A 22,845-nucleotide genomic window follows, 5' to 3' on the forward strand; every position below is an offset into this window, starting at 1 on the left:
CATTCCTGAGGCAGGGTGAGGGCAGATTGCAGGACTAAATAGGGCAGGCACATGGGGCCTCATTGGGATGGCACAGTTTATGTACAGTCCTAAAGGAGTTGAGGGAGATGAAGGCCGGAAGGTGGCAGCATGCCTGGCCTGTTGAAGAGACAGCCACAAGGTGGGTTGACGAGAGTGGAGGAGGTCAAGGGGAAAATAACAGGAGACAGTGTCAGAATAATCACAGGGCATTGCAGGCCATTTTAAGGACTATGGTTTTGATTCTGAAAGAAATAGGGGTCTTTGCAAAATTTTGAGCAGAGGAATAATATGATCTCATAGGCTTAAAAGGATCAGTCTAACTTCTATGTTGAGAACAAACTTTAAGGGATAAGATAGACCAAGCAAAGCCTGTCAAGAGGCTGGTGCTGAAATGCAGACGAGACGTGAATGTGGCTATGTCCACGTTGGTGGGAGTGGAAGTGGTAAGAAGACATTATATTCAGGACATCTTCTATAATCTCCTCAAAAGGATCAAAATTATCCAAGGATATGAGAAAAGTTTGTGGGTAAGAAAACGGAAAAAAAGTTCATCATATTCCATGTCACCCTCAGATTTGACTATTACACTGATCACTATGTGGCTAAATAAAGAGAATTTCAGGAATCCAATGGGAAGAAAAGAGCACATCATATCTCCCTGAGGAATATCATCTTTATATCAAATATTATGGGCCAAGCTAGGTACTCGAATAATGCAAGGATGAATAAGATATTTCCCGCTTTTACATTAGCCATTCCTACCCTAATCAGACCATTTTTAATGGCTGCCTGATGATCTGCTGCATAGATGCAGTCATAAATTCTTTAACCAATACTATAGTGATGGATATATGTGCTGCTTCTTGTTTTTCTGCCACTAGAAATAATGGACAACATTATACATAAATTTTTGCCTACTTGTCTGATTTCTCAGAATAAATGCCTAGGGGTCAAATTGTTTAATCAGAAACTACCCTTTAAAGATTATTTATATATTGTCCCATTGCCTTCCAGAAAGACTATACTCATCTCTTCTATCTTTCCACTAGAAGATCCATGTTTCCCACCTGTACTAACTTTAAGAATTTTCAATATTCTTGACTTGACAGATGAAAACAGCAAATAACTCATTACTCAATTTTTTTATTTAATTGCTGATGACACTAAACATTTTTCCTAGGTTTAGTAGCCATTTGCATTTTTTTAATGAATTACCAGTTTATACCATTTTTTTTATCACAGAGATTTTTTACTGATTTGTAATAATTGTTTATATTTTCACATTAACTCTTGTGTGTGTGTGTGTGTATATATATATATATATAAAATTCAAACTGACATTTATTCTTGACTATTCTTAAACACCTCAGTGAAAAAACAATTTTTAAAATGCTCTCAAAAAGTGTTGGAACATCACAAGTATAAATAGTCTTAGAGTTTTTAAGGAATGTAGCTGTGATGTATTACCAGAAAAAGGCAATAACTTCTTTCTCAAAGGTAATAACTGCCTGCGTATCAGAGTTTGCTTGATGTCTGAAATGCTCCCTAATTGTAGAACCAAATTCCTTGGACTCTTTTGGATTACTATGGCATCTGCTGAGTGCTAGATGCAAAATCACCAGACATAGATAAGAGGCACAAGGTGGGTTGTATAATTTGTCCAAATGCATCCCCTAAAAAAATTAGGCTGGATGACTCAAGAGTTTTATTTATATCTGTCTTGTCCCTTTCTGAGAATAGGCTGTGGGGGACTGGAGCTCATTTGTAATTATGCCACAGTTTTCTTGCAAAACCTTCACTCTTTACACTGGTTCTGAAGCAGAAATGAACTAAAAAATGAATGTTGGTCAGCAGCAACACTTGGCAAAGTCTACTAAAATGCACTGAACCCCCAACACAAAGATGTCAACTTGCAGTCAGTGTTTTCCTGCTGGAAGCACTTACTAAGTATGGAAACACCCCACTCCCACATTCGTGCGAAGAGCTGGGAAGCTGCTTTCATTAAATGCCATAAAAACGTGAAAATAATGATTATTTACTACAGCTTCTCAATTTCAATGTCTTTAGATAGTGATATTTTAGTTCTTATGGTTATTACCAAAAAAGTCATTTATTTTAGTTGGTCCTCTAACATAAATGCCTAGCAAATTATCTGCTACTTAGTCAGAAAGTGTGTGATTTCCTTGGTAATACTATTTATTATGGAGAAAAACAAGGAGTATCATATACACTTTATTAAAACAAACAGATAATAGGGGTTACTCCAATATTTAAATGGACAGAAAGTATCTGAAAATATAACTTAAATAACTCTAAAATGTCAAAAAATTAAAATTCACTGAACTTGTGGTTGAAGAGGTTTATCTATTGCCTGAATCGTTAATGGTATAAAGTTCAAAAGAACGGTAGTGATGCCTTTTCACACTTAAGTATCACTTTATAGTACAGAATTCTTTTCTATGACCATCCCAACAATCCTTTGAAAAGGTTAAAGGAGACATAAAAAGATAAAATCAGAGATGAAGGTGCTTTGCCTTAAGCAGCTAGAGAACAAGGCCCATTTTTTTCCTAATCTCAGAGTCATTAGTTTTTTAACCACACTGCCTTTCCTGCCAGGCATATATACAGTGAGCACTCCACTAAAATACTAACTTTTATTATTATTACTACCATTATGTCAAACACAAATAATTAAAACCTCTGGATGTAGTAAATACAATAAGTAACCTCAAACAGGCTCATGGTGCAGCCATTATTTATGGCTTCAACTGCAGGCAACACACCCTTGAGGACTGTGGCTAGGGAAACCCACAGAGGGGCCCCCATTAGGGAGAGAGAGAATAGTGGGGAGGTAACGCCAGAGAGACAGTGGCAGGTCTGAAGCTTTCTCTGGCAAACACAGATTACTTGTTAAACAAAGCAAAGAGCAATGTCATCCTTCTTGGCTCAAGAAGAAAGAGAATGGGTAGGTTCCACCTACTATTTACCTAAGATGAAACTTCAAAAGAAGACATAACCAATTCCTGCCTTATGCAGAGCTGAGAGCACAGCAAATTCAAGAACCAAGAATGGACACACCTCTGGCATGCTTATTTGTGGGAGAGTTTGGGAAGGAAGGGGAGCAGGGAAGAAGTTCTGGGAAGCAGACCATAGGATATAGTGCTCTTCACTCATACCCCACCCCTGGAAGCATCCACTTCCACAGAGAAGCTTCTAGCTTTGAGGATAACAATAAAACAATTTATGTTTCATGACTCAGTTTTTCTAGTGTTAGAGATTTAACTTATGAGAAAATTCACATAGCATTTCACCAAAACTACTAAGCTAAACTCCCATAATAGAGGAATGATGAAGTGGACTGTGGTATAATCACACAATGGAAGATTAGGCAATCATTAAAAAGTGAGTAACAAAAACAACAACATGTATTAAAAAACGTGTCGGTAAGCATTTCAAGACCTGAGTGCGGTGGCGGTCTCCAGATGAAGGGCTTAGGGGTGATTTTGTTTCCTTCTTTCTCTTTTTTTAAAATCATAGTTCAACTTTTTTGTTTCCTTCTTTCTCTTTTTTTAAAATCATAGTTCAACTTTCCTAGAAACATTTATTGCTTTTTTTTTTTTTTTTTTTTTTTGAGACAGAGTCTCGCTCTGTTGCCCAGGCTGGAATGCAGTGGCACGATCTCGGCCCACTGCAAACTCCGCCTCCCGGGTTCATGTCATTCTCCTGCCTCAGGCTCCCGAGTAAGTGAGACTACAGGTGCTTGCCACCACGCCTGGCTAATTTTTTGTATTTTTAGTAGGAAAGAGGTTTCACCACTTTAACCAGGATGATCTCGATCTCCTGACCTCGTGATCCACCTGCCTTGACCTCCCAAAGTGCTGGGATCACAGGCGTGAGCCACTGTGCCCAGCCACATTTATTACTTTCATAATGAAACCTTAACTTTATTTGTTAAGTGGTTATAATGATAACCATTGGGGTAAATACTTATGATAGGTATAGGCATGTGATTATTAAAAAATGTTTAAAATATTATGCCCAGGCTAACAAATGGGGGGTGGCGCGTGGAAGTTATGATGAGATTATATGTAACTGCTACTTACTTGGCAGAAGTCTTACATGAGTGAAGTTTCTGGTTAATTACATACTGAACATAGAGCTGAATTGTTTAAATCATTTCTTTCCCATTGGAATCAATTTGTTAATAAACAACCCTCCAGTTTGGCATGTAATTTCCTTATTGGCGTCTTTCTAATTTACTAGTATGGATCCTTAGAAACCAATAATTTTGATTGCTAAGAGAGCCTCGAAAGTTAATTTACAAGCCTGATTAGGATCATACTTTTAACAAATGAATTTTTACTTTTCAACAAGTGTCTGTGTAGGTTTACAAATTGACCCATATACACTCACCACATCTTTGCTGAGGGATAAAGAAAGCACTCTTGATACTACTCCAAGTGGACATCTAGGGGAAGGCAATAAAGGCTTGAACTTTTCAAAAACAATTTCATGATTTGTCTAATATTTAATTTATGCATAAAAGATGGCAGCATAAAACCTTGCTTAATCAGGATTCAAACAGAAGATACAGGCAAGGTGAAATGAATCACCAATTTTTCTAAGTATTCACCAGAAACCCCTTTCTTCTCCTATCCTTTAACAAAGTCTTTCTAAAGGGGGATTGGTCACAAGTAAATAAAACTATAGAAACAGACTTCATAATGGTGAAAAGTTGGCTTGTCTTTCTGGATCTTCTCTTGACCAGAAACTGGGCACCCCGTCTCCTCCTCCTCCTCTATTTTATTCATTGAAAAGAGAGAACAGTATCTTGCAAGTATGTGGGCTATCTGAGTTCAAATTTTGGTTCTGCTACTCACTACCTTTGGCTATATTAATTGGCCATTCTGAAGTTGGTATTCTGTGTTTAAAATTAAGATGATAATATTACCTGGCAGCTTAATGAGAGTTTAAAAAAGCAAAAGCACCTAACAATTTTTGTCTGCACCTAACAATTTTTGTCTTCATTAATAGATATTCAGTAGGTATTCCTTACACTCTGCCTCCTCAACTTGGTATAGATGCTCATTTCTCTGAAAGATGGAGCACATTACATTTTATGTGTCATTTTATTCTTCAATATTTGTTTCACCCTAAATTTTTCTCAGCTCTTTTTTTTTATTTTTATTTTTTTTGAGAGCACACTTCGAAAAGAAGGAAGGCCTAGGCATCTTTTGAGATGAGAATAGACTGGCAAGGGAGAGCTTCTTGGACCACTATGTGCTACGTGCTGTTGTCTTAGAGTAAACCTAAGTGAAGTTATGTCCTGGCCTGTTTCAGAGGTTGCTGGGGACAATATCAAAGAAATTTACAAAAAAATGTCCTAAATCACCGGTCTTAGGTAAATAGACAGGAACGTTCAATAATTCATTCAGTTAAGCACCTTTTTTGTGTTAACCACTGTTCTAGGTGCTGGGGTGTAACAGTGGGAAAAGCAGAAAAAAAAAATCTCAGCCCTCGTGAAGCTTTATGTTCTCGAAGGAGGAGATAAATGGTAGGTATGGTAAAGAAGTAAAATATATAGTCTTCAGATGGTGGTCAGCATCACGGAGAAAGATGAAGCTGGAAAGGGACTGGCTACACCATTGTTCATGGAGGTGCTATTTTTAAACAATGTAGCGACGAAGTCATAAAAAAATAAACAGGTAATGTTTAAGCATGAACCTGAAATCAGTGAGGGAGAAAAACGTGAGGGAACAGCCAGTGCAAGGGTCCTGGAGTAAGAGAATGCACAACGTGAGGGCAGACCAACAAGGAGGCCGGTGTGACTGGGGCAGAGTGAGCAGGAAGTGGGGGTGTGAAAACACCAGGCAGAGAAGTTACCAGGAATAGATTATGGAGGGCCATTTTGGCCATTATAAGAAGCTATGCAAGGTAATTAGGCAGAAGAGAGATATCATTTGATTCATGTTTTAAAAGACGCATTCTGGCAGCTGTTTTAAGACTAGACTGTAGTGGGACGAGACAGGAACTGTCTGGGGCAACAACATTTGGAGTGAGATATGGTAGTTGCAAAAGTTGGAGAAGTCGCAAGGAGATACTGATGGAAGTTCTTACATGTTTCACTGATTTCCTCTTCCGGGAGGGCCAACAATGCCCCAGTTGACCAACAATATGGAAATTAAACCCACTGGCATTTATAGGAAACTAGAAATATTCAAGAAAGTATGAGCAGCACAATTAAATTCTATAGGGAGCTCAAGATTATCCCCCACTCTAGTCTGGAGGAGGAGATCTTGGAGAGATTCAAGCTGGACCTTCCATGGGATTCTCACCCCAAAGACCATCTTTTGGGATCTCATTCCTGCTTCCTCTTGGCATGTCTCTGGTGTGATTCTTTGGACATTTTTTTCTTTCAGCCACCTCCCTCTTTATGAGATTATTTCTTCCTCCACTCTCCCTTCCAGGTAGTTTGGGCTGCCTAACTCAGAGGAGACTCCTTGCAGGAGAGAGCCAGGGCTGCAGCCAGTCTGAGGACAGACCTTTTGGAAGCAAAGGTCTGTCTACTGTAAAAATGGAGGGTAAATTCTGAAGCAGTTTTTGGCTCTAAGTGTCTAGTTCCTGGAAGCTTGTCTAGTCTGAGCGTAGGTGTCTTCATCAATTGAATGATGCTGTCTTTGAACCTACCCATATACGCCAGAGACGGCCTTGGAGCTCAGAGCTCTGTATATCTGCTTGTTTGCTTGTTCCCTTCCCCAGAGAATACATGGTAAGGTGAACAGTGTACTTCCCCCAGAAGCCTGCTTCTCATTTTTTATCCCATTACTAAGCCACTTAGAGTAAAGATTCTCAGGAGACTATTTTCCTAAAAGGCATGGACATGAGCTAGCAGAGGCTAAAAATATAGAGCGCTACAGAAAATGTTTAAACCAATGCATAAATAATTGAAAGTTAGAACAATCTACAGAGGTCAGTGGGATGTTTGTAGGTTAGCAGGTAAGGGTTTTGGTATACTCCTAATCATTTGGCCCCAATTCACTTGAACTTCTACTTCTTATCTTAATTTTTAGAATGAGGAAACCTAGCCACTAAAAAGTTAAATAATTTTCCTGAGGTCATCAAGCTTACAGGTTATGCAACTGGGTTCTGAATCTAAACAGTCTGATTCTAGATGATATATTCTTACTCCCAATGCCAGGTTAACCCCAAACCTAGGTTATCGCTGATAGTTTGGAGTTCATAACTGTAAAACAGCATAAGTTTAGTGGAACACTGGTGCCTGGAAGATATTAACAGATCTTCCCTAAACAAGGTCCCATGGTAAATACATATAGGAAATGCTGAGTGAGATTACACTGAACAGGTTTCCTCTCTGCAGAACTTCTCAGAATCTTTAATAAATTCATGTGTACTATGGCTCTCTAAAACCTAGATGTGGAATTTTTCAGATATAATGACCCTTGGAATTCTTTTCTGATAAAACATCTACTATCATACCAATTTTGCCAAAAAAAATGTTTAGGAAACACTGCTCTAAAGTATAGTCTAGATTATTTCATTTGTTTTGCCACTTATTTCCTTTAATTTCATTTTATAGGGTCCAGAAATGTGTTGTAAACTCCACAGCTTAAAGGTCTTGTCCGTATTTTCATATATGACTCACTTCTCCACCTCATTCACAAAGATGTTGGGAGAGGTGTAAATACACAAGCACACTATGTGCACCACAATCCCCCACTCTGCCAAGTTATTTTTCTTCTGGCAAATGGCTCCACACCAGCTATTATTGGCCATTGCCACTTTTCTATAAGTGTTCATGAACAATGCAAGTCATTCATTCTAGATTTTCATTAAAAAAATAAAACTTTAAAATCAAGGTTTTCTACTCTCCCTAGTCTTCCAACATCTTTATCATCTTCACGCTTTCTTGAAGATTCCTAATGGGGTTCATAGATCACACATGGAAGGGGTAAAGGAATAAAAATTGTGTGAGCATCTTCTGTGGCCTCAGAGTCACACCAGGCATAGCAAGATCAATAAGTTAATCACTGGCAGATCTGGGATTTAGATGCCCAATATCAAGCCTATATTCCTCCTACTCTTTATATCATAACATGGGGCTACTATAATGTTTGGTACCAAAGATATGAATTCATCTATGGGCAAATAGTGATCTCTTGATTCCTCATAAAACCTTGGCCCCAGATAGTTCCCTGATTCAACCCTTTGTAAGTAACAGATAGGTGATGGGGTGAAGTCACTAGTCCAAGGACAGAGTCCCAAGATCTACCAGCCATGCTTCTCTTGGCTCTCAATATTTTGTTTCAACGTTCGCAGTTTAAAGATAATTCTCTTTACAACGAAAAGAGATGCAAAATAACTGCTGTGTCCTTCTGCTTTCTCATAGCAATTGGTTTTTCTCTGATTAAAAAAATATATAAGCCCGGAGGTTTTAGCACAATAGACCTAGGTCAATTTCTGAAGTCCTACCACCTTCTCTACCTTAGACAAGCTACTGAGTCTCTGAGGTTTAGTTTCCTCCTCTCTAAAATGGGTATGGCATCTCTGACTCCCCATAGCACTGTGATGAGTAGTAAATATGACTTAATTCCTGTGAAGTGATAACACAGTCTCTCATACACAGCAAGAACCCCTTCCCGGGCAACAGCCTAGAACAATGGTTCTCATTCCCGGCTGGGCATCAGAGTCACCAGTGGAGTTTAAAAAAAAATTCACAAACAAACAAAAATCTAAAACCATGAAAAAATGACTGAAAATGTTGATTATATCAGAATTTTAAATTTCAACATGACAAATTATACCATAAACCCAAGTAAAATGAGAAAGACTGGGAGAAAATCTTTGTAACACACATAACAGTATTCAGAGCATATAAAATGTCAAAAAATCAGTAAGAAAAAGGCACATTTGCCAAAAAAAACCATGTGTAGACAAATCACAATTTACAAAAAGACAAGTCATTAATGTTATGAAATATGACCTACATCTCACTGATAATCAGAAAAATGAAAATTAAATAAATAAATTACTGCATTTCACTCATTATATTGTCCAAGATTAAAGGCAATAATAAGCATATATTCTTAAATCTATAGGGAAATCAGTATTCTCATGTCAAACCAGTGGGAGTATAAATTCTTACAGGACATTTGGAGAAAAACTTTGTAGTTCTGATTAAAACTAAAGATGTCCATATCCTAGGACCAGATTCCACTTATAGGTATCTACTCAAAATAAATGTTTGCATATTACTTACCAAAAAAATTGAACAAAATACTGCAGAATTGTCTGTGACTACAGAAAACAGAAAACACCATGGATGCCAAAAATAGAGGGATGATAAATAAAATATGATACACATATATTAAGAACTATACTTCAGAAGTTAAAAGTTATGAACCTGCTCTGTATGTGTCAACATGTATACATTTTTAAATGTTGCATTCAAGAAATATATATATAGTAATTCTTACTTAACAGTTAATAAACATTCTGAGGGTTTCACATGCATTGAGTGATTTAATCTTTAGAACTACCCTATGAAGCAGACACGATTACTGTTTCCATTTTACAGATGAGGAACTGAAGCACAGAGAAGACAAGTGACCCTTTCTAAGCCACAGCCCTACATACATGGAGTCCATCCTCTTGGCCACTCCATTGTGCTCACTGAAAGAGGCTGCAGACCAATGTGCACAGTATGACATTTGTTAATATCAACATACTTTTCCAAAGGCCTGGAAGGAAATATGCTAAACTCATAATGATGCTGTCTTGGCTAGAAAGTTTGTAGAATGATCAGGATAGAGGAGAGATCAGAGAAGACTGTAGCTTTATCTTCTATTTTTTTTTCTTAAGAAACAATATGTTAATTTGTAATTTTTGAAACTGCAATTATACAGGAAAAATTGAAAGTGATATGTCAAAATGTTAACAGCGGTTGATAATAGATGGAAGGAATATTAGTAGTTAATTTTCTTGCATTTAAATGCATTTTTCAATATGAAAGAAAAAATACCCAGAGACAGACACTGTTGCCCCCTTCCCCCAAGAATGGGAGACTGGGGCCAGGATATTTGCATTTTTTAAAAAACTCCAGAGTGATTCAGATGTTCAGGGATATCTGTATTTGGCAGAGGTGTGGGGTGTAATAGAAAGATCATGGGTTTTGGAATCTGAGATTCATAGTTCAATGCCATTTCCACTGCACATTAGCTGTGTGATCTTGAGCAAATTACTCAGCCACTCTGAACCTCAGCCCTCATCCATAAAGTGAGAGCACTACCGTCACTTAGTTTAATGCGGATTAAATCAACAGTCATATGTGCCCAGCTCATTGCATAACATGGTTCCACAAATACTAGAATTTGATTCTTTTAACGCAGCATCTTTTTTTGGGGGGGGGGTGCAGGGGGACAGAGTTTCACTCTGTTGCCCAGGCTGGAGTGCAGTTGGGGTGGTCTCAGCTAACTGCAACCTCTGTCTCCCGGGTTCAAGCAATTTTCATGTCTCAGCCACCTGAGTAGCTGGGATTACAGGAATGCGCCATCATGCCCAGATAATTTTTGTACTTTTAGTAGTGACAGGGATTCGCCATTTTGGCCAGGCTGGTTTGAATTCCTGGCCTCAAGTGATCTGCCTGCCTCGGCCTCCCAAAGTGCTGGGATTACAGGTTTGAGCCACCATGCCCAGCCTTAACTCAGCACTTTGAGTGATTGTAACATTTTGCCAGGCTGTTACTAAGGTGAGAAGCATACTGGCCTATACAATGTCTACAGCAACTTCTGAAGTATGCTTGGAAAAAAAATCAATACTCACTAACAACCCTTCTTCAGTCACCCACTATAGTGACCTCTGTTTCCTCTTCTGTAAAATGGGTGTAATAATATCACTTACTGACCTGTGTAGTTGAGATTCTGGATAACGCTTCAGAGAGTTCAACCAAAGTTCACACACATTCATGTGTCCCCCTTCCTGGCCCCCCCGCACCACCACCACCACATACACACACACACACAAACACACGTCTTGAGTGCATTCCATCCAGTTCTGATAATTTAGTTACTTGTTGTTTATTTACTAGGTTGAAAACATTCTGTTCATTTACTATTATTTAATCTATTAACTCTGACTTAGGCCTAAGGGGCAACCTCTCAAGGAGAAAATGCTGATTATCTAATATAAAAGCTAAAAAGTTAGGTGCATTTTACAGATATATTCTTTCTCATGGACAGTTTGTTGCTCAGAAAACGCTGTCCCTCTTCTCTACACTCATTGCTTGCTCTCACTCAGACATAAATTCTCCTCCCCCAGGTTTAATTTTTTAAGGCAATTTTTAAAGAATAATTTTGATTTATGAAAAAATAGAAACGATAGCACAGAGAGTTTCCACATAACCTGGACTCAGTCTCCCTCATTATGAACATGTTACATTAATGTGGAACACAGGTTACAATTAATGAACCAATATTGATGCACGTTGTAAACTAAAGACCATACTTTATTCAAATTTCTTTAGTTTATATCTAAAGTCCTTTGTCTGTTCTAGGATCTCATTCAAGATACCACATTACATTTAGTCCTCATGTCTCTTTTTTTTTTTTTTTTTTTTTTTTTGAGATGGAGTTTCACTCTTGTTGCCCAGGCTGGAGGGCAATGGTGCGATCTCGGCTTTCTGCAACCTCTGCCCCCCTGGTTCAAGCAATACTCTTGCCTCAGCCTCCCAAGTAGCTGGGATTACAGGTGCCCACCACCACCCCCAGCTAATTTTTTGTGTTTTTAGTAGAGACGGGGTTTCACCATGTTGGCCAGGCTGGTCTTAAACTCCTGACCTCAGGTGATCTGCCCGCCTCAGCCTCTCAAAGTGCTGGGATTACAGGCGTGAGCCACCATGCCTGGCCTGAATCTTCATGCCTCTTTAGGCTCCTCTCGGCTGTGAAAATCGCCCAGACAGTACTTGTTTTTGATGACCCTGAGAGTTTTCAGGAGTAATGGTCATGTATTTTGGATAATGTTCCTCATTAGGATTCATTTGACTTTTTCTCTCATGGTTAGATGGAGGTTATGGATTGTGGGGAGGAAGACCACAGGGGTAATGAACCATTTTCATCCTACCAAGAATTCATACTATCAACATGACATCACTGATTATGTTAATTTAATTTTATTTTTTTACTATTAAGGAAAGGTTTATTTTAATACTCAGTTTCTTTTTGAATAATGTTGATTTTGGTCACATGGCTGAGGTGTCTTTGTCACATGTCACCACTGTAAAGAGACTTTTCTCCCCCTTCCATGTGGTACTTTTTGGGAAAAAAAAGTCACTATAAAAACCCACTACTTAAATTGTTTGGAATTCTAAATAGGAGATCTCTTTTCTCTACTTATTCATATATTCAATCACAAGATTTAATTATATTTAAAAACTCAGGGTAAAAATTAACCAGCTCTGGCCAGGCCTGGTAGCTCATGCCTGTAATCCCAGCACTTTCGGAGGCCAAGGCAGGCAGATGACTCGAGTCCAGAAGTGCCAGATCAGGTTGGGCAACATGGTGAAATCCTGTCTCTACTAAAATTATAAAAATTAGCTGGGCATGACGTGCCTGTAGTCCCAACTACTCGGGAGGCTGGGGCATTAGAATCGCTTGAACCTGGGAGGCAGAGGTTGCAGTGAGCTGAGATCGCGCCACTGCACTCCAGCCTGGGTGACAGAGTAAGACCCTGTCTCAAAAATAATAATAATAATAATAATAATAATAATAATTGGTTCAAAAAGTGAAAAGATATTTTTAAAACATTTTTTAACTTAAAAAATGTATTAAGTTAAAAAAATTTTCTTTAGATTGAATTTCATTCTTAACTGAACACAACATATATAAAACTCAGATTCTGTTGAGGATATAAACATGACTCAAGGTTCCCTTCTTGAAGAAACCATCCTCAGGGCTAGACATAAATGTAGACACTGAGCAAACAAGGAAGTGCTGCAGTTAAACATAAGAAGTGCTTTGGGAACACTGAGAAGATCGTAATTAATTCAAGGAAAGCTTCATAAAAGAGGTGTGAGGTCAGGGCCAGCTTCTGGGATGTGCAACCAGTGTCCAGTGTCGGCCCACAGGAATCACACTTGGGGTTTCATGTTCTTCATGTTCTTTGCAACCTTCTTGAAATTTGTTTGTGTTTTTTTGTTTTTTTGTTTTTTTGTTTTTTTGAGACAGAGTCTCACTCTGTAGTCCAGGGTGGAGTGCAGTGGTGCGATCTGGGCTCACTGCAAGCTCCACCTCCCGGGTTCACGCCATTCTCCTGCCTCAGCCTCCCGAGTAGCTGGGACTACAGGTGCCCACCATCATGCCCGGCTAATTTTTTGTATTTTTGGTAGAGACGGGGTTTCACCGTGTTAGCCAGCATGGTCTCCATCTCCTGACCTCGTGATCCGCCTGCCTCGGCCTCCCAAAGTGCTGGGATTACAGGCGTGAGTTGAAATTCTTAATAACGACTTTTGAATTTGTGTTTGATAAGCAAAGTCCAATGGGACAATGAAGCACATGCTGGGTATTTGGAGACTCAGCTCATGTGTAATCACACCATTTGCCCTCTCCTTACCTTCTCAGCCATGGTTCTAAGGGCTTGCTTTCAAGCTTGTTGGACCTCTGGGCCCACACAGCCTTCCCCTCCCTGGTCTTCCCTCACCACCACTACTGCTGTTTGCCCAGCGTCATGACCAGGAGGCATGGCCTTTGCGGGGAAGCTCATATTCAGCTGCCACTCTCCCCCAACCCTGGGAGATCTGGCAGGGGATTTGGCGGGTGGTTTGGCTTTAGGCAAGCTTTGTTTCCATTCTCCATCCAGAGGTTACAATCTCTTGGGGGATAGCTTGTCACTGTGGGTTGGTGCAGCAGGCCCACGGAAATGAAACATGGATTTCCCCATCCTTGGTAGAGGCTTAACTGTCAGCCCAGCACTGGCTGGAGAGGGAACCCAGCAGTTAGAGGGCCACTGTGCCCAGGGAAGGAGAGCACAACTAAATGGCAAATCAAAAACACCATAACAGGACATGAGAGAGACCACAGAAGACAGGACAAAGTTATATATTCTAGTACTTTTAACAGCGTTGTTTCCTGTTTTTGAGGAAGAGACCCCACGTTTTCATTTTGCAGTGGGCCCTGCAAACTATGAAGCCCATTCTGTCTGGGGCAGTACTGAATAGCAGTTAAGAGTGTCTGTAGGTTCTGGAGTCAGAATGCCTGGGTTTAAATGATGTCTTCAGTATTTACTAGCTGTTTGACCTTGGGTACATTTACCTAATCCCTCTAAGCCTCGGTTTCTACCTCTGAAAAATGGGAGCAGAAATAGCTCCTACCTCATGTTATTTTCATAAGACTGAATAAGATCATGTCTATAAAGTTACCTTTTACTGAGATAACTTCTCATGCTCTGCCTTCCCTCCCCAGCTACTCAGAATATTTGCTTCCCCTGATAGATCCTAAAGGAGGCAGTTTCTCTTCCTTACAATTTCTGTGTATCCCCCATCTTCCTCCCCACCCATAGTGCTGAGAACATCATAGGTTTTCACAAGATATCTAATCATATCCAGTCATGCCACAAAACGATTTGTTGATTGCATGCCCAAACACACTGAGCACTAACTATGTGCACAACCCTGACCAATGTGCTACCCCTGCCTCCCAATCAGCTAGAGAGGTCACAGGAATCTCAGTATAAAGCAATGCATTTTCAGGTGGGACAAAATCCCAGCAAAAATATTAGCATAGTACTTGGGAGGAATCTGGATGAGGAAACCTATTTGGAATTCTGTGAAGTTTGGCTGCCCAGCAAACACCCAAATCAATATTTCCTAAACTCTGTTCCAAGATGTTAATAAATGTTCTTAAAATAAAAAAGGATCCACAGTCAAGTAAGTTTGGAAAATAATATATACATTTCTCTCTTTAAACGACTTAGTATAATTAGTTTTAGAGACTCTAAAAGTTCTATAATAAAGAAATCAGGTAAAATAATATGCCCAAGTTTCCCAAGTTTATTAATTATGGAACCACTTTAATCATAAAACATTTACCAATGTCTTGAAGAACATTAGCTATTTTCTAAAACATAGTTTTGCGTTAAGCTGCTTGAAGCAAAGAACAGTGTCTTGCATATTATTTTATACCTACACATAGAAGACAATCAATATTAATTTAGCGAATAAAAGAATTAATATGTATTTCTCGTTTTTGTCTAGTCTTTAACTGTAATCGTATGTGACACATGTGATTACATGTTATGTGAAATGTAATCACATGTGTCACATATGATTATAGTTAATCACACATGTGATTAGGCATTTTACAAAACACATTATTTCATCACAAAGTTCCTGTTGAAGCTGACAAGGCACATATTATCAGCACTATATTATGAATGGAAAACTGAAGCTCAGACAGATTGAATGACTTAGCTAAGGTCACACAGTTGGTTAATGTAAGAACCTGAGCTGAAATTCAAATCTGCCTGTTCCAGATCCTGTGTTCTTTTCATTGCATCTAACTAGAAAATAACATGGAAGTTTGCTACGACATTATCCAAGACAAACATGAATGTAGCACTGACCTCAAATAAGCGCAATACTTTGGCCAATGCACCAACTTCTTCTTTGAGTGAGAAGATCAGTGATATGGCACCATTTTGATTGGCGTTGTCTTCAATATAGCTTGTTTCCTACAGGATAAGATGCATTTGGTTAAAACATTTTCCACAGTTTAGCAATTCATTCCTATTAAACCTCCATGGACAAAGCAAACATGAACTCTTTCTTCTAGTTAAATCTTGCAATACGACGAGCTATATATATTTCATACAGAAATATGTAGTGTGGTGGAAAATAAGTAAGTCCAAGGCAATTAAATGATCAATGATGCCACTGAGTCAGTTATCAACTTAAGGAAGCTTCAATTATTCATTGATGTAACCATTCAATCCTGTAAATTCGATACTTTTAATGAGCACCTACTAGGTTCCAGACACTATTTGGGCTCTGAGAAATTTAAAGATGAGTAAGACAATGCTCTATCTTTTAGGAGCTCACAATCTAATTTAATAGACACATATATAACAAACTGAAAGATCCTTAGAGATGATATAATATGGTTTATAAAATGTCCCAGAAAGATATTGAGAAATACAGTGTGAAAAGTACTAAAAATGGAACATACACAGGCTTTTGAGTCCTAAGACCTGGATTGGAATCCTCTCTCTTTCATTTTCCAGGTGGACTACTTTGGGCAAATCACTCAGCTTTCTTCGTTTTCTCATCTGTAAAAGCATGCTAATAACAAGCTCTGTCAAAACAGTATTCAGATGATGAAAAAAGGAAAAGAACAGTTTAAAAAGAATTTTGAGAAATATATAAAAATGATGAAAATATTATAAACACACAAAAATGACCTCTTGACCTTTGGCAAAGATCTCGGGACGCATTAACTTGCTCCCATATGCTGAGATCTGAGATATCCAATTGTTGAAAAAGAGCCACAAAATCCATGAAAGTATACAAATAATCCATTAGAAAATAAACTTAGTCTTAAACTAAATCTAAAAGAATGTCCAGGATCTAGCACTTACTATGTGCACGTGACAGAAAACCAAGGTTGGGGTTAGGACTGACATTCCAGAGTTTGCTAAAACATTAGCCTGTTTAAAAATAATACATAAAATTCTATGTGTGCCCACAATAAACAGCAGGTATCTAAAACTGAGAAGAAACAAATTTGCAGAACAATTACTCTCTTGTAAGCAAGTTAATGAAATTAATGGAATGGATGTTACATCATCTCAATGAGAGAAGGCTGTGTTAGGAAACTCTTAGTGACTCAGAATAACAAGCTCAGAATTCATGAATACTGATGACCCTTAGCAAAAAATTCTTTCAACTCAGAAAATGCAGAGTTTTGCCAAAACATCCCCATGAAACTGAGGTATGAGGGAAAAAACAAATTTATCAGCAAGAGTGATTATAGGGAGCTTCAAATGAAATGGAAGACTAAACCGTTAAATATCCCTATTTTGATCGTGATGTTATCTTTCTAAAAAACTGCTTAATACCCCATTTATTTAGAGCCTATAATTTCCGGGTATTATAATAATCACTTGATTTGGATTATCTCATGTAATTCTGGCAACAACCTAAGAGGTAGGTTTTATTAGGCACCAAGTGCCTCCTTTTATTGATGACAAAATTAAGGCTTAGAGAGGTTAAGTAACTTGCCTATATTACACAGTTAGCAGTGGAGCCAGGATCTGAAACCAGGTCATGTGATCTCTGCATACTGTCCATGAATCACAATCTCTTGCAGCCTCCATTCCCCTTCCCCCTTTTAAACCCTGCCAGAAAGGTACAGATGACTCTCTGACTTCAGTCTTCTTCCTACCAAAGAACACTGAGTCTTCTTTCCAGTGTCTGTGAAATGACAAAAGATATTCCTGTTTCTAGTTCACTTGGCAACACTTTTCTCCTGTTGGCTTCCAAGAAAAGTAAGATATTTCTGATACACGTCAACAGGTGCTACCTTTGTCTGGGGCAATTCAGACTTGAATGTACCTGGGCTAAAGCTGAGTCACCTCCCAATCCCCACCCCACTCCAGTGTGTGTTCAGCCAATCACAAGTCTGATCTCGTCTTCTCCAGAAATGCCTCTGGGCATCAGGTCCTTTCTTCGTTCCCACTGCCATCACCTGAATCCATTTCTTAGTGGCCTGCATGGATCCAGCCTGACATTTTTCCTCGTGTCCTTCTTCTACTTAGAATCCCTCAAACGCTCCCTCCCCATGGCTTCTTGCTGATGTTTGGCAGTTTCTGGGGTACCTTATATCTGGAGGCCTACTACAGAACCTCCTTTCCAGCCAAGCTGCTTTCTTTCTTGCCTTTTTAGCTCCTCATTAGAGTAATCACCAAATTTCCCTTTCCAAGATCTCACCTTCCTTAAAGGCTCTTTTGGATCTCACTTCTCTTGGGAAATGTTTGTGCCCCTCAGCCCAGGTGCACAATCACTTCTTTATCTATGCTTTCCACTTGACATTTGATGCCCGCATGGTACTTTATAATAATTAACCAACAGAAATTGATTTGTCCTTAGTGCTCATCTAGTTAAACTCCCTCACATTACAGGTGGGGAAAACTTAGAGCCAAAGGGAGAAAGTAACTCACCTGAAGCCACATAGGTAGTAGAGGCTGGTCAAGAACTCCAGCTCCAAATTATCAATTGTTCTATATAGTTCCCTTTGCTATGGACATAATATGGGAATTTAGTCCTCTGTTTCTTGCGAAGTAAAAGATTTACTCTGGTCCAGTCACCAGAGAGTTAGTCAATACCACTGCTAACAGCTTATAATGCAGTTCCCTGGGCTTTACCTCAACCTATTAAATCAGGTTGTCTTAGAAACTGCCATTTCAAAACCATCCCGAGTGATTCTTAACCATAGAAAATTTTAGAACCATTGCTAAATATGCAGCCTATTTTTTTGAATCATAACTTTTCCCTAAATGTGTCTGCAAATTCACATTTACTATATAACAAGACACTATTTGTTTGTTATTAATACAATTTGTGGATTCTCAATCTTCTAAGTGCTCTATAAAGAACTTTAAACCCCCATCCTTTCCTGGTGAGATCGCTGCCCCTAACCGCTTCCTACAGTTGTGGGGACCCTATTGCCAGCAGCAACAAAACTACGTGGAGGATGGAGCCAGGACCTGTTCTGGGATCACTCTGACTCTCACACTGTTCCTCTGTACAATAAGTTCTATCTCCTAAGAGCCATGCACCATTTTCATAAGAAGTTTTTTTTTTTTTAAAGATTCAAAAAAAAAATCAGTCCAAAGTTGGGCAGTCTTTCTAGTTATATTAACGTTAACATCAACCATTCTTTTCTCTTCAGCCTCCCCGTTCTCTACTGACAACTCTTCTCCCTAATCCTACAGATGACAGAGCGCTGCAGACTCACATTACTTCCCGGGTCTAGCTTTATGACTGAATCTCAGAGTCCAGGAGTAGACTTCTTGCCATGGGTAGATATATAGGTCACATTAGAGAATGTATTCTGCAATTCTTCACCTCAAGAAAATGCCAACAAATCCTGGAGAATGGAATATACCTTGGGCATTATTTCCAAGTCACATTTAGGGTTCTTTCACATTCCATGCCCAGGGCTAACTCTTGGTCATTTTCCTCTCTGCTTAGTTTCTGCCTCCCTGGTCTGAGTAAGTTTCTGTCTGAATTCTCTTCATGCCTCATCTTCTTCCCATAATGAAAGGAGGATACTTACTCACAATTTTGCCATTTTGACACCTGGCTGAGAGCACTTTATAAATATTACAAAAGAAATCTAGAAGGACTCCACATCCCACCTCAGATCATTAGGGACCAGCCCCTTCAGTGTACAGAAAAGTAAACAGACAACAGAGAGGGACAGTAACTTGTCCAAAGACACACAACTAATTGGTGGCAGTTCTGGAGGCCAGATCCCCAACCCCCTAGAGCAATGGTCACTCATCCCTGTGAAAGTCACCCAGGACAGATGTTCTCCCACTTAGAAACAATTGTTGAGGACATTTGTCTGTTGACTTCCTGGACATTCCCATCAGCTTCCAAAGAATTCAGACTTCTTACTGAGCTTAGGAAACCAGGAAGCACCAGCAGTCTTCAGACCTCTTTCTCTGGAGGCCCAAATTCCCCTACCTGAGCAGCTCAGGCTGCCGTGGCTCACCTGTCCAAAGTCAGAGAGTTTCCTGACCAAGCCTGGGTTTTCCAGGACCGCAGTGGACATGCTGGCTCCCCGGGAGTGAGGTCTCTGGCTTTTTAGGGCCTCAGGTACAGACAGGTTTGCAAACAGCACGTGGGGTTGAAGGTTTTAACCTCGCATTAGGGAGGAGACGAGAGTTACAAAGGGTGTCTCTTGCGCGGTGCATCTCCGCACAGTAACGCCCCTCGTGGGCGTTGTCCTGACGCAGGAGGCCAGGGCAGCCTGCCCGATGCTCCAGGTCACCTGCCCAGGACAGGCCGGAGGGGAAGGGCTAAGGGAAAGTGTGGGGGATGCGGGAGGCACCACTTGGCTGCCCGCCCTGGGTAATGGGAAGACACCAGGCAGCGACCGGCCACCCAAGCCCCAGAAGGTTTAGGCACTTCCGGGACTCTCGGAAGCCTGGGAAGCGGGTTCTCTGCAATTGGAATAAGCTTGCGACCGTCTGGTATAACAATTATATGAATAATCCGCCCCCCTTACCCCCAGCTGAAACAGTCAGGATTCTCATTTAGATTTTTGTGGTTGTTTTCCCTTCTGTTAACCTCTAAGCACAGTGCCTTGCTGTGCGCTGACTTCAGAAAACTACAGCTAGAGGTCACGTGAACGCTGAGAACAGCAGGTAAAGAGCAAATGTAAGAGCCATCTGGGTTTAAATCCAGCCTGGTATTCTCCAGCTGTTCGCATAACTGCTCCTGAAGCTCAGAAAAGTGGGTGGTAGAGCCACCTTGCTGGAAAGTTTTAAGAATAGGAATAAAGAAATGCATTAAAATTTAGTGCAGTTCTTCCACATAAACACTCAGTAAATGGAAGATATTGTTTAAAAGCATGTCCACATAAATTTGACAACAAATAACTACTGAGACCTATACTGTGTGCTTGGTGGTGTTCTAGTCTTTGGGAATACAGCAATGAACAAAACAGACTCTGCCTCCCCAGCCATGCTGCCATTCTGGTGGGCAGAAAATAAACATATAAATAAGTTTAGGCAGGGCTAAGTCTTTTGAAGAAAGTAAAGTAGGGGAATAGTATATGAGTGAGCTGGTGGGTTTTGGCCAGTGGTCTTCAGATAGTCAGAAAGATGTCATTAACCACACTTTTAGAGGAGAAGACTGAGGTGAGGCATTAGTGACCAGCAGGTAAAACAAAGTATAAAAGAATACTGGAAAGCAGGTTCAGAGGTTCAGAAAGGATGTAAAAACTCAGTGGCCTCAAACCTTGAGTGCCTGCTTAATATTTTCCCAAGAGAAATTAATGGGCTGTAAGAAAGTAAGCCAATAATAAAGGTTGCTGGAAACCCGTCCCTCTCCTCCCACTGTTCTTTGACCAAGCATCTGACAAAAAAAATAAATAAATAAATAAAAATAAACAAAAATAATAAAAATTCAGGTTTAGGATTCAAAACAAGTGGTTTAACTCTTGGTTCTACCACTGATTTGGTCAAGCCCATGCTTGTTTTTTCTTTCTTTCTTTTTTTTTTTTTTTTTTTTTTTTGGTCTTTAAAATGAGAATTTTAAGGGATATTTAGGATTCCTTAAGCTTCTATGATGTACCAGACTTTCTACTGTCTGCTAAGAATACAGATATAACAAGTGTAATTTCTGTCCAAAAGGAACACTTAGGGGCCTGATGAATATTTCCCATAGTAAGTTGGAAGATCAATGTTGTTAAATATTGAAGGCCAAGATCTTGATTTCCATCCTCAGGAGAATGTATTCTTTATCTGACTCCAGTATTTTTCAATGTAGAAGACATAAAACATGTTGTATTCCTCAGCCTCCGGGTTTTCTTACAAACTTCATTTCATCTCTTGATGCTACTTGAGGGCAATGAATGTGACAGCTCCAAAAATATTACAGGCATGCAATAAAGAAAAGCAAACAATGTTATCTACTTATTTGCATGCACACTCTGTCTTAGACACTGTGCCAGGCTCTCCACATGCATGGTTTCACTTCTTCCTCTCAACAATCCCATGAACTATGCACTCCCTCTTAATAGGCAAGAAACTGAGGCCCAGGAAGTTTAAACGAATGGCCCAAATTCAATCTATACTTCGCCCAACACCAAGCCACTGCACTGGCTCTCAAATACTTTTTCTTTCCTGTTTGAAATGAGGACAACATAATTTTTAGGGCAACAAAATGATAGCTTTTCTTTCTTCTCCCCATAACAGCTGAAAATGCAATTCTTTTTTCTGATTTTTAATTTTTGTGGGAACTTAGTAGATGTATGCATTTATGGGGTATGTGTGACATTTTGATACAGGCATGTAATGTGTAATAATCACATCATTGAAAATGGGGCATCCATCCCCTCAAGCATTTATCTTTTGTGTTGCAAACAACCCAATTATACTCTTTCAGGTATTTTTAAATGTATAATTCAATTATTTTCACTATATTCACCCTGTTGTACTACCAAATACTAGGTCTTATTCATTCTTTCTATATTTTTTTGTACCTGTTAACCATCTCCACCTCGCCTCCAGGCCCTCACTACCCTTCCCCACCTCTGGTAATTATCCCTCTACTCTCTAGCCCCATTAATCAAATTGTTTTGATTTTTAGACCCCACATATGAGTGAGAACATGCGATGTTTGGCTTTCTGTGCCTGGCTTATTTCATTTGACATAATGACCTCCAGTTCTGTGCATGTTATTACAAATGACAGGATCTCATTCTTTTTTATGGCTGAATAGTACTCCGTTGTGTATAAAAGTACGTCATTTTTTTTAAACCCATGTTGATTGATACTTGGGTTGCTTCCAAATCTTGGCTATTGTGAATAGTGCTGCAACAAACATAAGAGAGCAGACATCTCCTCGATATACTGATTTCCCTTCTTCTGGGTATATACCCAGGAGTGGAATCGCTGGATCATACAGTAGCTCTACTTTTAGTTTTTTTGAGGAACTGCCAAACTCTTCTCTAAATGGTTGTACAAAAATGGAATTTTTAATCCTATCTCACATAAAAATGCCCCAAATCTAGGTTGAGAGGAAATCAC

General features: G+C 39.4%; 1 protein-coding gene across 1 annotated transcript in view; it reads right to left on the reverse strand.

Moving 5' to 3' along the window:
- Window positions 1-19,951, reverse strand: part of PAH (phenylalanine hydroxylase) — a 70,844-nt gene extending 50,893 nt beyond the window's left edge. Inside the window, exons 1-2 of the mRNA XM_005572043.3 lie at window positions 19,803-19,951; window positions 15,652-15,759 (exon numbers count right to left, since the gene is read on the reverse strand). Of these exons, the coding sequence (XP_005572100.1) occupies window positions 15,652-15,759; window positions 19,803-19,862 (168 nt within the window). The 5' untranslated portion in view covers window positions 19,863-19,951. The remainder of the gene's footprint in view (window positions 1-15,651; window positions 15,760-19,802) is intronic.
- Between the last annotated feature and the right edge of the window lie 2,894 nt (window positions 19,952-22,845).

Source organism: Macaca fascicularis, chromosome 11 (assembly GCF_037993035.2).
Source record: "Macaca fascicularis isolate 582-1 chromosome 11, T2T-MFA8v1.1".
Classification (NCBI taxonomy): domain Eukaryota; kingdom Metazoa; phylum Chordata; class Mammalia; order Primates; family Cercopithecidae; genus Macaca; species Macaca fascicularis.